This window comes from Haliotis rufescens, unplaced genomic scaffold (assembly GCF_023055435.1).
Source record: "Haliotis rufescens isolate VD_foot unplaced genomic scaffold, xgHalRufe1.0.p SCAF_23, whole genome shotgun sequence".
NCBI lineage: Eukaryota > Metazoa > Mollusca > Gastropoda > Lepetellida > Haliotidae > Haliotis > Haliotis rufescens.
In genome coordinates this window covers 3,317,264-3,330,895 of record NW_025963924.1, presented here as the reverse complement: position 1 = coordinate 3,330,895, position 13,632 = coordinate 3,317,264, and the positions used below count along the sequence as shown (strand labels likewise).

At 44.2% G+C, this 13,632-nt stretch overlaps 2 protein-coding genes across 9 annotated transcripts in view; one reads left to right on the top strand and one right to left on the bottom strand.

Moving 5' to 3' along the window:
- The window catches only part of LOC124121766 (peregrin-like), a 33,924-nt gene extending 33,154 nt beyond the window's left edge, over positions 1-770 (bottom strand). For 3 of the 8 annotated variants that reach the window (XM_046484823.2, XM_046484825.2, XM_046484824.2), the window contains exon 1: positions 550-768. The gene's annotated coding sequence lies outside the window, so the exon portion shown is untranslated. Of the gene's footprint in view, positions 1-549 lie in introns of all 8 variants that reach the window. The other 5 variants (XM_046484828.2, XM_046484829.2, XM_046484830.2 and 2 more) reach the window with 3 other exon arrangements.
- A 9,940-nt stretch (positions 771-10,710) lies between these two features.
- LOC124121768 (A disintegrin and metalloproteinase with thrombospondin motifs 9-like) overlaps positions 10,711-13,632 on the top strand; it is a 168,047-nt gene continuing 165,125 nt past the window's right edge. The window contains exons 1-2 of the mRNA XM_046484832.2: positions 10,711-10,934; positions 11,072-11,436. Of these exons, the coding sequence (XP_046340788.1) occupies positions 10,823-10,934; positions 11,072-11,436 (477 nt within the window). The 5' untranslated portion in view covers positions 10,711-10,822. The remainder of the gene's footprint in view (positions 10,935-11,071; positions 11,437-13,632) is intronic.

Below are 13,632 nucleotides of genomic sequence, written 5' to 3'. Positions count from 1 at the left end.
CAGCACGTACACTTAATCTAAACTATCACTTGTGATCAACACGACATGTATGCTTTAGACTACAAAAATAGCGTGGAATAGGTCTATAGATCGACTAGCCTACATCAAATGCATGACAACAGTCATGTTTTGTTATTTAAATTGTTGACCCGGTAGGGAATCGTGCTAAAACACGCTTGAAATCAACATCGCCTTCTTAACTTGATACCACTAGCAAATCGGTTGACATGCTTTATCCACGAGATCAGCGCCAGCTCTTTGTGACCCGCGCGTTCTGCTGGCTTCGCTGTGAAACAGCCGGCCATTGCTAAACAGGAAGTGGATCGACCTAATAAAATATGCATCATGGCGTCCAACTTCCTTCCCAACTGATTATTTCTTTTTATTTCTCCAATTCAAAATTATGATAATGAGCTTCAGACCAAAACCTACATGCAAGTACCCTGGCACTAAGAAAACAAACCTTACTAATCTTAAACGATCGCCGGAATCAACAATGCGTATACAAGCGAACTCAGTAAACAGTCAACTGTAGACAAAGATACTCACGAGGTTTGCTTGGAAAACATTTGAAATCGTGAAGTCATTGATGAGTTAGAGGTCCAAATGTTAAGAATTTGCACCTCCAATCACTGATTTAGAAATCTGCTTGTGTTCAAGCCATATTTTCCCTTTAGAATGAACATAAAATACAAAGAATTACAAATATGAATCCATCTCCCAACACGGCGTCCTGTTGGCTTCGAATTTTGCGCATGCGCTCATTGAGTGAGTCTGCCCATGTTCCGTGACATCCGGTAAGGCGGGAAGTTAGATTGCCTTTTGCCAGCCTGCCATCTGTGACTTCAGCCTCATTTCAAACGTGAAACGTGTGAACGCTAAATTATACATTTCAATACATTTACGAAAGTATTTTTTGTTCAACGTTATAAGTTCACTCACTATCGTGTAAACGTGACTCAAATATTATTAAATATGTTTGAGGGTTTAATAATATGAAAAAGCTCTATAGAAAGCGTTAGCTCTATCAATAAATCTAAAAAAATAATGAAAAAACACGTGACAACGCTACAAGAAAATGTCACTTGTAAAGATCAATTTCCGGGATAGAAACTAACAGTTTTAGTCCACTAGTCCTTATAATGATAGCATATAGCAAAACCCTAAAAAAAGGGGCAAATTTCTACTAGTCCACGTGATACCTTAACTATTGGGCAGTTTGGGAAGGACTAGTGCCAATTTCTAGCGCTGAATTTGAAAACAAACCTAAAAGTTATGAATGTTTTATCAGACCAATATAGTTTAAACGATAGTATATATATTCTCTAGTTTATGACATGCTGTGCATTACATTACAAATGGGTGTCTGAAAAGCGAGAGGACGAATAATAAAACACTAACAAGTAGGGGCTTGTAAATAAAAAAAAACACGATATATGGTCGACGATCACTACCAGTGTCATAGTCTTATATAAAACGAACCTATTGTAGAGATAGTACTACATATGACACTGCATAGTGATAGTGATATAGATGCGGTTTGCGTTACAAGCCCCCATGCACGAATAGACAATTATATAAATCATTACGTCTTTATCACATTAGCGAACATGAAAAAACCCTATTAAAATGACAGACAAAATGAGTAATGCACGAGCTGCTATTAATTCCCAACGTAGGCTGGATACCCCCTGGCGAGTTCTACCTATTCCTACCTGTAGTATTAGGCAGGGAGTACCCCCCACTGTGACTTAGGCTAATTGCTTAATTACAGGTACAGCACGTGCTCATTCCCGCGTTAATGACCCTTGTGCGAATATACACGATGGCCATTTTGTCTGTTTATGCTTTACTCGATCAGCACGTTAACTTTTTTAAATTTACCTTATGGCATTGTTACATATTGTGAAAACAAAATAAGATAGGAATCATGAATATTTTGGGGGATGTTTTTTAGTGAACACAGAACATACAATTACATTAAAGCATACACAAAAATATTCATGATCCCTAATTTTTTTGTTCAGTATTATACTGCATGGTTAAATTGTTCGTTGAATGATTTGACTCCTTAATTAGTTGATTGTTCATTAACGACTTCTTAATTTGCTGATTGATCGTTATCATATGCTTAATTAGTTGATTGGTCGTTAACTCTTAATTGGTTGTTTTCCAAACAGATTAAGTGGCTTTTGTTTTGTTGATTCATCTCTTATGTGGTTAGTTGACTGGTCAACTGATTGTTTGTGGGGTTGACGGTCGAGTTGATTAGTTTATTGATTATTTAGTTCAATCAACAATTCATTCAGAATGTTGCGTGCGTTGTGTATACACATTAATTTGAAATTGCTGACACCGTATCTAACCTTATTCTTCTGCCAGTAGTCACAAATACTAATGTATAGATTTGTCTACATGGAATTGTACACGTTTGTACCGGTCATGTAGACACAAATACTAATGTATAGAGTTGACTACATACCTTTTTACATGTTTGTACCGGTCATGTTGAAACTTTATGTATGCACTTTCTCGTAGCTGTTTGAAACCACAGATGGACAATGATAACATATTCCAGCTGGGTTTTTTTACAGCCGATGACCAGTCTTCAGTGAGTTCGGTTTAACGCTGCTTTAAACATCTTTCCAGTTATATCATCAGCTTGACGTGAGAGGAAAGCCCGAAGTGATGCAGGTCCCAGATGTGTACCACCTTGGCGAAACTCACAAGCAAGGGTTTGGTGCTGAGAAACCCAGAAACATAATCGGTGCGAACCGGGATTCGAACCCACAATTATAGATTTCTGTCATTCCCAAGGGCGAAATTACTTAGAGATCAACATTTAATCTGTATGCAAGATATATTGAAAAAGGGGAAAATAACTAAGTTAAAATGTTTCTAAAAATGCAAGTGACAGTCAAAATCATAACATGGTTGAAACATGTTATAATGAAAAAATAAACAGTTTCTGTTACCGTTCCATTGGTTTTTGTGTGTAGAAAGACTCACAAGAATGATACCCAGCGTCTATATGAGTGTCTATACGGTTTTACGCAGCCTTTGCAATATCCCAGCAATATCACGGCGGGGACACCAGAAATCGGCTTCACACATTGTACCAGTGTGGGGAATCGCGAACCCGGGACTACCATGTGCCCACTATGACTCAGGACCCGAAATACCTGGGTGAAAATTGCGTCTATATAAAATTCCCGCGTCATGTGAAATCCTGCCGAACACAACAATATATGTAAATGCCCTAAACTTTGTTTTTCGAAATTTAGGGGCAGAATATAGTAATTAAAACGTTCTGAAAAGAATAAATATTTTGAAAGCTCTTGTAACATTTGAATTCTAACATACATTTTGTGATAGGCACACTCTTCGGCATATCGCATAAAGCAGAAGTGAAAATCTGTAGTTTGTCACAATTGAAAGTTGGGAAAGTTTTGTGTAGCTTATTTAATTAGACTTTCCTTATTTATAGTCAGTCTGTTAGTACTGCAAGAAATAATAATAATAATAATAATAATTGATTGTTAAGAAGAAGAATCTAAGAAGAATAGAGGTTTTGATCCTTAAGAAGTTGTTGGTTCTACAATAAACTTGTGAACAATGTAATCTGAAACTGATAATGCATGTCTGTAAACATCAATTCTCTACATTTACTATCTTAATCATTGTCATCTCATTCCAAACGTGTTAATGGTTAATTCATATGTCAGTAAAGGGATACACTATGACTGTCGTCGAACTGCGCTGTATACTACGTAAGTGAACAACTGTAAACAATGGGTGAACGAGTATGGTTTTAGCAATATTCCAGCATTATCACGGTGGGGACACTATAAATTAGCTTTAACATCGAACCCATGATTTTCCATACTCGATCGTAGCGCGAAAATGACTATTACGAGTTATGTCCCTCCTATGTCCCTTCTATCGACCAATCAGATTCCATCTCTCATATCACTTGCATTTGCTTCAAACAAAATGGCGGCGCCCAGTCAAGACGATCTGATCGATCATCGAGATCCATATTGTAATAAAACGGGTCTTACCCCACGAAGTGCATCAAATTACGTGAGCACCTTGATTAAAACATGAAAAGATTTGCAAGATATTGTCGACGCCCAGTTGACAGTACACATGTTTTGCAAATCCTATAGCCGACTGAAATCTACACGTTGAACTCCATGTAGACCGTATGTCTAGTTCGTTACGCGATTTTGATTGGACTATGAAAGTCCAGCCAAGATGTAACTCCGGAATTCCAGCCTAGTTCGGCAAGGGTGGAAACTGGACTTTTATAGTCAGTTAACGCCCTTGCCTCGGGGAGATGATCTATTGTGCGAAATACCATGGACCAAGGACCCATTCGCCACCATAACTTCATTTCGGAAATGACGTCACCTCCTCTCATGATAATATTTTGGTTGGAAGGCTATTTTTAGCGTCGTGTCATTCGAATCAGGCTCCAAATGAAACTATGATATAGAATGGGAGCAGGATGTTTATCATGGCGGAATAGAATGAAGATACAGCACAGTGGATACTCGAAGATGCGGATTAACGAGTTCCTGGAATAACGAAAGCATCAGCCTCGCGGAGCAGCGATGCGTGGCTTAACGAGGGTGGCTTAACTGCAAGCATTTACACCGCTCTTCCAACAAGCCGCAACACCTGCTGGAACCCCCGAGTGTATTCCATCGCTTGTTTATATTCAAGTGTATGGCAAAGGATATTTATATGTAACATATCACATGTACGTACACCACAGCTACGCTAATCTCTATTTACTGGGTAACCTTAGCTCCGAGCTTTCTTTCCGAGCATCGGTGCCATGCATCGCGCATATTTGTTTTTGCCATGTAGTGTACAGCAACCGTTCTTACACCAGCGCACCACAAATGCATATCCATAAAGCGCACAGCTGATAAGCTGGTAGGTTTTAGCTAAGTATCTTAACAGACGGCGGACTCTGGAAGTATGCAGGAGCGTCAGAGCTAGTGCATTGTTTCGGGGATTGGCACCACGCTATTAGTTTGTTTACTGCTTTGTTTATAACTTTACACTGTTTACCACTAGTTACTAGGCCACGGGAATAAACACCAGATTCTGCCCCACTTTGAGGCATTTGGAAATATGTTCGAGATTCTAATTCATGATGGATCTACCAGTCTGTTTGTGTATCTATCCACATGTAAATATACCCATCTCGCTGGTGGATCCATAGGGTGGGGTGTGGGTGTGTTAGGGGGAGGAGTGGCTTTGCTGAGGGTGTGCGTCACCCATTTTCGGATGCTTTGTTTGTTGTTTAACGCCGCATTCAGCAATCTTCCAGCTATATGACGGCGGTCTGTACATTATCGAGTCTGTACCAGACAATCTAGTGATTGGCATAATGAGCATCGATCCACGCAACTGGAATACGATGAAATGCATCAACCAAATCAGAGAGCCTGATCACCCGATCCCGTTAGACGCCTCTTACGACAAGCATACTCGCCTTTTACGTCAAGAATGGGTAGCTGAAAACATATTCTAACCCGGGTCATCTAGCATGTCATCCTATCGTGTCTTCCTCTTCATCGGTTACGTGCCTGTCTTTCTAGACCCCGGCGACCATCGCCTTATATCAACTATCAATCATGACCAGTCTACCAAAATGTCCATCATCATCTGTATGTCACCCACCAGTCCATCCAAGTTTTATCCACCAAACCATCTGTCTATCCATCCAATGTCCATTTATTTATCCGGCGTCCATTCCACGCGTCCATTATCCATCTATATTCAGCCACCCATTTATGCCCATATGACCTCCCCAAATTAATCCTGTAGCTATTTATCCAACCACCATCCTCATGTCACCCATCTGTGTATCAATAGATCGAGCATATATCATCAACCATTCATCCATCGCCCATCTGTCTAGCCGCAACCCAGCAGCCCGCTGCCTTTACAAACCGGCCATCAACCATGCCCCCTGCCTACCCTCAATCAACCAACCATGCATCCATTGCCATCTGTCTACCCTCCATCCATTGTCTATCCACACCTATCGGCCATATATCCATCACCATCTGTCAACACTCCATCCATCAGCCATGTATCCATCATCTGTCAACCCTCCATCCATCAGCCATATATCCATCGCCATCTGTCTAGATACCATCCATCAGCCATACATCCATCACCATCTGTCCGGCTACCATCCTTCAGCCATACATCCATCACCACCTGTCTAGCCGCCATCCATCCATCATCATCTGTCTAGCCGCCATCCATCAGCCATGCATCCATCATCTGTCTAGCCGCCATCCATCAGCCATGTATCCATCATCTGTCTAGCCGCCATCCATCAGCCATGCATCCATCATCTGTCTAGCCGCCATCCATCAGCCATGCATCCATCATCTGTCTAGCCGCCATCCATCAGCCATGCATCCATCATCTGTCTAGCCACCATCCATCAGCCATGCATCCATTACCATCTGTCTAGCCACCATCCATCAGCCATGCATCCATTAAATCTATCTAGTCACAATCCATCAGCCATACATCCATCACCATCTGTCTAGCCACCATCCATCAGCCATGCATCCATTAAATCTATCTAGTCACAATCCATCAGCCATACACCCATCACCACCTGTCCTACAGCCAATCGCCTATATGTACGTAACAACATATCGCTCCTGTCTATCCATCTGTCTATCCATAAGCAATCCATCCGTCATCAATCCTATATACACACCGTTCATCCATCTATCCATCCATCATTAATTTCACGTTTCTATCCATCAACTTATCCACAATTATCTTTCCCACTCTGTATCGCCCATCTATAATGACGTTCGTAGCCGTATACGAAAAGCGTTGGCTCGTCACACTGATGACCCTGCTTCGATTCCCAACATGGTTACACACTGTATATAAACCGCATTATTGAAGTCCATTGGTGCCCAAGGGGCGGCGGGGTAGCCTAGTGGTTAAAGCGTTCGCTCATCACACAGACAGGGTTCGATTTCCCACATAGGTAGAAATGTGAAGCCCATCTCCCTGTCGTGATCTTGCTAGAATATTGCTAAAAGCGGCGTCAAAGCACATTTACTCACTCACTCTCCGTGCCCATGACGTCATGTGGCAGGAATGGTCCTAAAAGGTAAATATTTAACTGTTAATAGCTGCCTTTATGAAAATGTAGCCGTGTCACTGCATAGTAAATGATAAAAAATGTACTTGACCGCAAAAGGTAAAACGCATTAATGGCTACAGCACTATAACGTGAATGACTAACCCTATTTACACCAGCCGAGGGCTCCCGTTGACGAGATGGATCGCTTGAAGGGAGAAGGCTGAGCCCGATGCTGTCCGCGATCAGTCAAGTGTTCAGTTGTACAGACCGAGCATATGTTTCACTACAAACATCGTTTGTTACACAGGGGTGGCAAGATGAATGTGTGTAGCATTGTGAACCCCATCCTTCATATATATGCCTTGTTCACAACCATTGCCCCGATTTATACAGATCGGGGTTACCAGGCCACCGTCACAGGTGCTGATGTTGGTCCGAGACTGGGTGAGTGAGTTTGTGGGTAGAATGACATTTGAAATCTTTTATTACACAATACATTTCTCTCCTCTAAAATTTAAAAAAAAAATCCTTTTGCTGATTTCATAGACATCAGAATAGAACTTGCTGGACCTGCTCCTATATAAATCTAGATTGGTCTTGTTTTAATAAAATGCATATATTTCGCCGTAATCGTACAGGACTAGTTTGTAGTTGTATAGTGGCTTAGTGGGTGAGTGAGTTTGTGGGCGGACGAGTGAGTGGGTTTGTGGGTTGTATGGTGGCTTAGTGGGTGAGTGAGTTTGTGGGCGGACGAGTGAGTGGGTTTGTGGGTTGTATGGTGGCTTAGTGGGTGAGTGAGTTTGTGGGCGGACGTGTGAGTGGGTTTGTGGGTTGTATGGTGGCTTAGTGGGTGAGTGAGTTTGTGGGCGGACGTGTGAGTGGGTTTGTGGGTTGTATGGTGGCTTAGTGGGTGAGTGAGTTTGTGGGCGGACGAGTGAGTGGGTTTGTGGGTTGTATGGTGGCTTAGTGGGTGGGTGAGTTTGTGGGTGTGCGAATGAGTTTGTGGATGGGCGGGTGAGTGAGTTTGTCGGCGGACGAGTGAGTGGGTTTGTGGGTTGTATGGTGGCTTAGTGGGTGAGTGAGTTTGTGGGCGGACGAGTGAGTGGGTTTGTGGGTTGTATGGTGGCTTAGTGGGTGGGTGAGTTTGTGGGTGTGCGAATGAGTTTGTGGATGGGCGGGTGAGTGAGTTTGTCGGCGGACGAGTGAGTGGGTTTGTGGGTTGTATGGTGGCTTAGTGGGTGAGTGAGTTTGTGGGCGGACGAGTGAGTGGGTTTGTGGGTTGTATGGTGGCTTAGTGGGTGAGTGAGTTTGTGGGCGGACGTGTGAGTGGGTTTGTGGGTTGTATGGTGGCTTAGTGGGTGGGTGAGTTTGTGGGTGTGCGAATGAGTTTGTGGATGGGCGGGTGAGTGAGTTTGTCGGCGGACGAGTGAGTGGGTTTGTGGGTTGTATGGTGGCTTAGTGGGTGAGTGAGTTTGTGGGCGGACGAGTGAGTGGGTTTGTGGGTTGTATGGTGGCTTAGTGGGTGAGTGAGTTTGTGGGCGGACGTGTGAGTGGGTTTGTGGGTTGTATGGTGGCTTAGTGGGTGGGTGAGTTTGTGGGTGTGCGAATGAGTTTGTGGATGGGCGGGTGAGTGAGTTTGTGGGCGGACGAGTGAGTGGGTTCGTTGGTTGTATGGTGGCTTAGTGAGACCAAGTGGCTAAGCGAGATTGTAGGTGAATGGGATTTGGGTTGTACGATGACCTAATGAGACTGTGAATGTGTTTGTGGGTTTTGTCTTTAGTGAGCATGTGAGTGAGTTTGTGGGTTGTATAGGGACCAGTGGGGTTCATCTGGGCGAGTGAGTCAGTTTGTGACCTTGTAGGCAGTGAGTTTGTGGGTTGTATAGTGGACGGTGGGGTTCATCTGGGCGAGTGAGCGAGTTTGTGACCTTGTAGGCGAGTGAGTTTGTGGAATGATGACTTACTGACATCTGTAGGTGGACGAACGAGCAAGTACACCACACTATGGTTAGACAAGCGAATGAGTGAGTTGGATTTAACGCCGCTTTTAACAGTATTCCAGTTATATCACGGTATTGACAAGAATCACACCAGTTAGAAGACGATTGAAAGACGAATTTACAATAAAACACATTAATACCTATTTGTATGTCATACAAATCTTTCGAAAATATCATTTTATTAAATAAAACCGGCGTTTCTGTGATTTTTCAGCAATTTCTGCCAGGTATAGTGTATATACATGTGTGGAATTGTTTTATCATCAAGATGTTGAACACCAATATTTCATCAGCTTTGAACATCAAGATGTTATCAACTTAGAGCATCAACATGTGTCATGAGCCTTGAACATCACACTGAACACTTATAGATTTATCAACGTAGAACATCAAGATGTTATCAACGCAGAGCATCAAGATGTTTTCAACCTTAACACAAGATGTTTTCAACCTCTACATCAAGATGTTTTCAAATTTTACATCAAGATGTTATCAACTTTTACATCAAGATGTTATCAACTTTTAAATCAAGATGTTATCAATTTTACACAAGATGTTGTCAACTTTCACATCAAGATGTTTTCAACTTCTACATGAAGATTTTTTCAACTTTGAGCATCACACTGAACACCAGCATGTTATCAACGTTGAGCATCAAGATGTTATACACTCTGAACGTCCACATGTTATACACTCTGAACGTCCATATGTTATACACTCTGAACGTCCATATGTTATTAACCCTTAACACCAGTGCGTTGTAATCGCCGCTTAATATGAAAATCCTATAATTGCCGTTCAACAAACAAACTTCATGAATGGATGATCTTCTGACAGAGTTTCTCATGAAAATTTAAATAAATATTGAAAAGATGTTCCTGGTTGAAGTCCTGACGCATGGAATTCATTCTACGACTATGTAAGGAGCATCAAAACATTTCACTTTCGTCTTGACAAAGTGTAAATTGTATTGCTTCGGTCTTTTCGGTACCACAGAAAACTGTTTTATTGTAGTCGCTGAAAGTTTTATGGCAATGATAAAACCCAGCGAAGCGTGACAACGTTCGTGTCTTACAACTCCCTAGCAGTATGTTAGGTATTTGAGAATGGACAAACGTCCCCTTGTTTACTGGCTGTTGCAGGCATGTGACCACAGCAACAGGGGCTAAGCGATGTAGTATTGAAGTGCTACGAACGTACTGTGTAACTCCTATATGGTGCAGTTCAACAGCTGGGTCACCCTCACAAGTCGTTCATTGACAAATGTACTACTCGTACTTGTGTCATAGGTCTCCCGCTAATGCCTTGTTCTCAATCACTCTTAGTACTAGGAGTCCATGACTCAACTCTTAGTGCATGTTACTCTACTGGTTAGTATATACATCAACCATCCCTCCAAGCACCGGCCGTGTACTAGCGGTGTAACGTAGTGGGCCTGTAGTACAGGCCTGATGGATATAAGGCCGTTCCTTATCAAAGCGGAGATGCAGTAAGCGAATACGATTGGTTGAATTAGGTAGGGGCGGAGCTTAGCTTGGGAATAGTCACTCGCTGTGGACTAGAAGCGAGTCCACGTACAGAGATAGGCAAGCTTTAGCAAGCTCACCTCTTTTAGACTGGGTTTGACAGAAAGTGTTTCAATGAGTTTCAAATGAAGTCGCTTTGTTGAGGACGTTGTCGCCATGCGTTCTGTGTTGTTGACGGTGGTGGGGCTATGGGGATGTTTAATGTTATTGCAACCAGTCATCCTCGCTCAGCAAGCGCAGGGTAATACCGGTCCGCGCCAGGAACCAGGTAAATAACGTTATACTAATCTACCCAGCGTTTCACCCACACCAGGAATCAACCCGAATGCTACAATCAGACTATAGGTATTTTTGTAAAGTCATGTTTTAGAAATGTATTAACTGTTACATACAACTTTTTTCCAGGTACCCCTGATGAAGATGGATCGCAGAGCTCTTCACTTAACTCGGAAGTATTTTACCCCAAGAAGTACCTTCATGATGATGATGATGATGATATTGGATATCACCCGAAAAATCTCCACAAGAGAAGTGTGAACTCTGGTGGTGGAAATGCAGTCTACGGGATTAGTGTGTTTGGAAAGGAAATGCTTGTGAATCTGACAAGATTCTCGGAGTTCTTATACCCTGGATTAATATTTCAGAGAACGGAAGGGAATTACTCGTGGTTTGAAGATCTAGGGGACAGTGGATTGGATAGATGCTTTTATTCTGGGACTGTGAACGGTATTGAGGACTCGCATGCTACCTTCAGCCTTTGCAAGGGGATGGTAAGTTTTCTAATTAGTTACGTGGTGTTGTTCCTAGAATACACCCGCTACTTAAAACAGTGCATGTAGGATTATTCCCCTGCAAACCTCTACAATACAACCTGGTTGAGGTGTCCTGTATAATGCTATACGTTTGATTATATTACCCGAGCTTCATGTCTTTCCTGATTCGGGTGTATTTGTGTTCGGGTACAATGCCTTCATGTTGACACGGGTAGTGGCATAATGTATAAAGTGGCGGAGGATTAAGTAAAGAGTTGACCGACTCAACCCAGGCGAAGTGAATTACCTGCACCGCGTGCCATGTAGTCAACCCGAAGACTGCCGGTGTCAACAATAGAGTTTTTGGGTCCTGATGCAATTAGGCTAGATTCGGACAGTCGAGCCCTAATCAGGCGGCCGAGACGGTAACCGGCTGAACAGACGATCTTTTTTGTGAAGCATCACGTCTGCTCCGGGGGTATTTCCTCCCGCGAGATACCACATTGTCAGGGACAGCCCCTGGGTGCTTCATCCCAGCCCGGTAGGGTCGGACTGGGGATTATACTGGGAGCCGACCCTCCGTGTACAGATCGGAGGGATTATTAGGGTGAATGTGTCATGTCTCGGTGGTTGTATGGATGTAGTTGTGGACGGTCTTCGGTGTAGGTTTGGACTTTGTGGAAGCTATGTCAGGGGATGGAAATGTATGTTCTGACTATATTTAGACGTTGCATGAACATTCACCGGGGTAATGTATCTTTAAGATGCTCTGTTGTGTAGGCAGATTGGATATCTCCCAGGAAATAGATGCAGCTCGATATGATGTTCTGTAAGGCGATGGGTGACTGGTTGATATCAGTGAGATGCTGCTCCATCTTCGTAACGTGTCACTGGGGTGATGCAAGGAAGATAGAGCGAACTGTCTCCAATGTACCAATTCAAATGTGTGGTCTGCGCTGTATGCATACAGCTGGGTGTTACGGGAGGCAGGCTTGTACGGGGGCTGTTATAGTGGAGGCTTGTGGTACGGCTGTGTCGCGATGGGGCAGGGGGAGCTGGAGGATGTAAGCAAGGTGGTGGTGTAGGTGCTGTGATGTTGGAGGTTTAGGCATGGGATGGGGTGCAGACAGGGTGGTGGTGTAGGTGCTGCGATGTTGGAGGTTTAGGCATGGGATGGGGTGCAGGCAGGGTGATGGTGTAGGTGCTGCGATGTTGGAGGTTTAGGCATGGGATTGGGTGCAGACAGGGTGGTGGTGTAGGTGCTGTGATGGTGGAGGTATAGGCATGGGATGGGGTGCAGGCAGGGTGGTGGTGTAGGTGCTGTGATGTTGGAGGTTTAGGCATGGGATGGGGTGCAGGCAGGGTGGTGGTGTAGGTGCTGTGATGTTGGAGGTTTAGGCATGGGATGGGGTGCAGGCAGGGTGGTGGTGTAGGTGCTGTGATGTTGGAGGTTTAGGCATGGGATGGGGTGCAGGCAGGGTGGTGGTGTAGGTGCTGTGATGTTGGAGGTTTAGGCATGGGATGGGGTGCAGGCAGGGTGGTGGTGTAGGTGCTGTGATGTTGGAGGTTTAGGCATGTGATGGGGAGCAGGCAGGGTGGTGGTGTAGGTGCTGTGATGTTGGAGGTTTAGGCATGGGGTGGGGTGCAGGCAGGGTGGTGGTGTAGCTGCTGCGATGTTGGAGGTTTAGGCATGGGATGGGGTGCAGGCAGGGTGGTGGTGTAGGTGCTGCGATGTTGGAGGTTTAGGCATGGGATGGGGTGCAGGCAGGGTGGTGGTGTAGGTGCTGTGATGTTGGAGGTTTAGGCATGGGATGGGGTGCAGGCAGGGTGGTGGTGTAGGTGCTGTGATGTTGATGGTTTAGGCATGGGATGGGGTGCAGGCAGGGTGGTGGTGTAGGTGCTGCGATGTTGATGGTTTAGGCAAGGCATGGTGAAGGTGCTGCGATGTTGGAGGTTTAGGCATGGGATGGGGTGCAGGCAGGGTGGTGGTGTAGGTGCTGCGATGTTGGTGATTTAGGCAAGGCATGGTGAAGGTGCTGCGATGTTGGAGGTTTAGGCATGGGATGGGGTGCAGGCAGGGTGGTGGTGTAGGTGCTGCGATGTTGGAGGTTTAGGCATGGGATGGGGTGCAGGCAGGGTGGTGGTGTAGGTGCTGCGATGTTGGTGATTTAGGCAAGGCATGGTGAAGGTGCTGCGATGTTGGAGGTTTAGGCA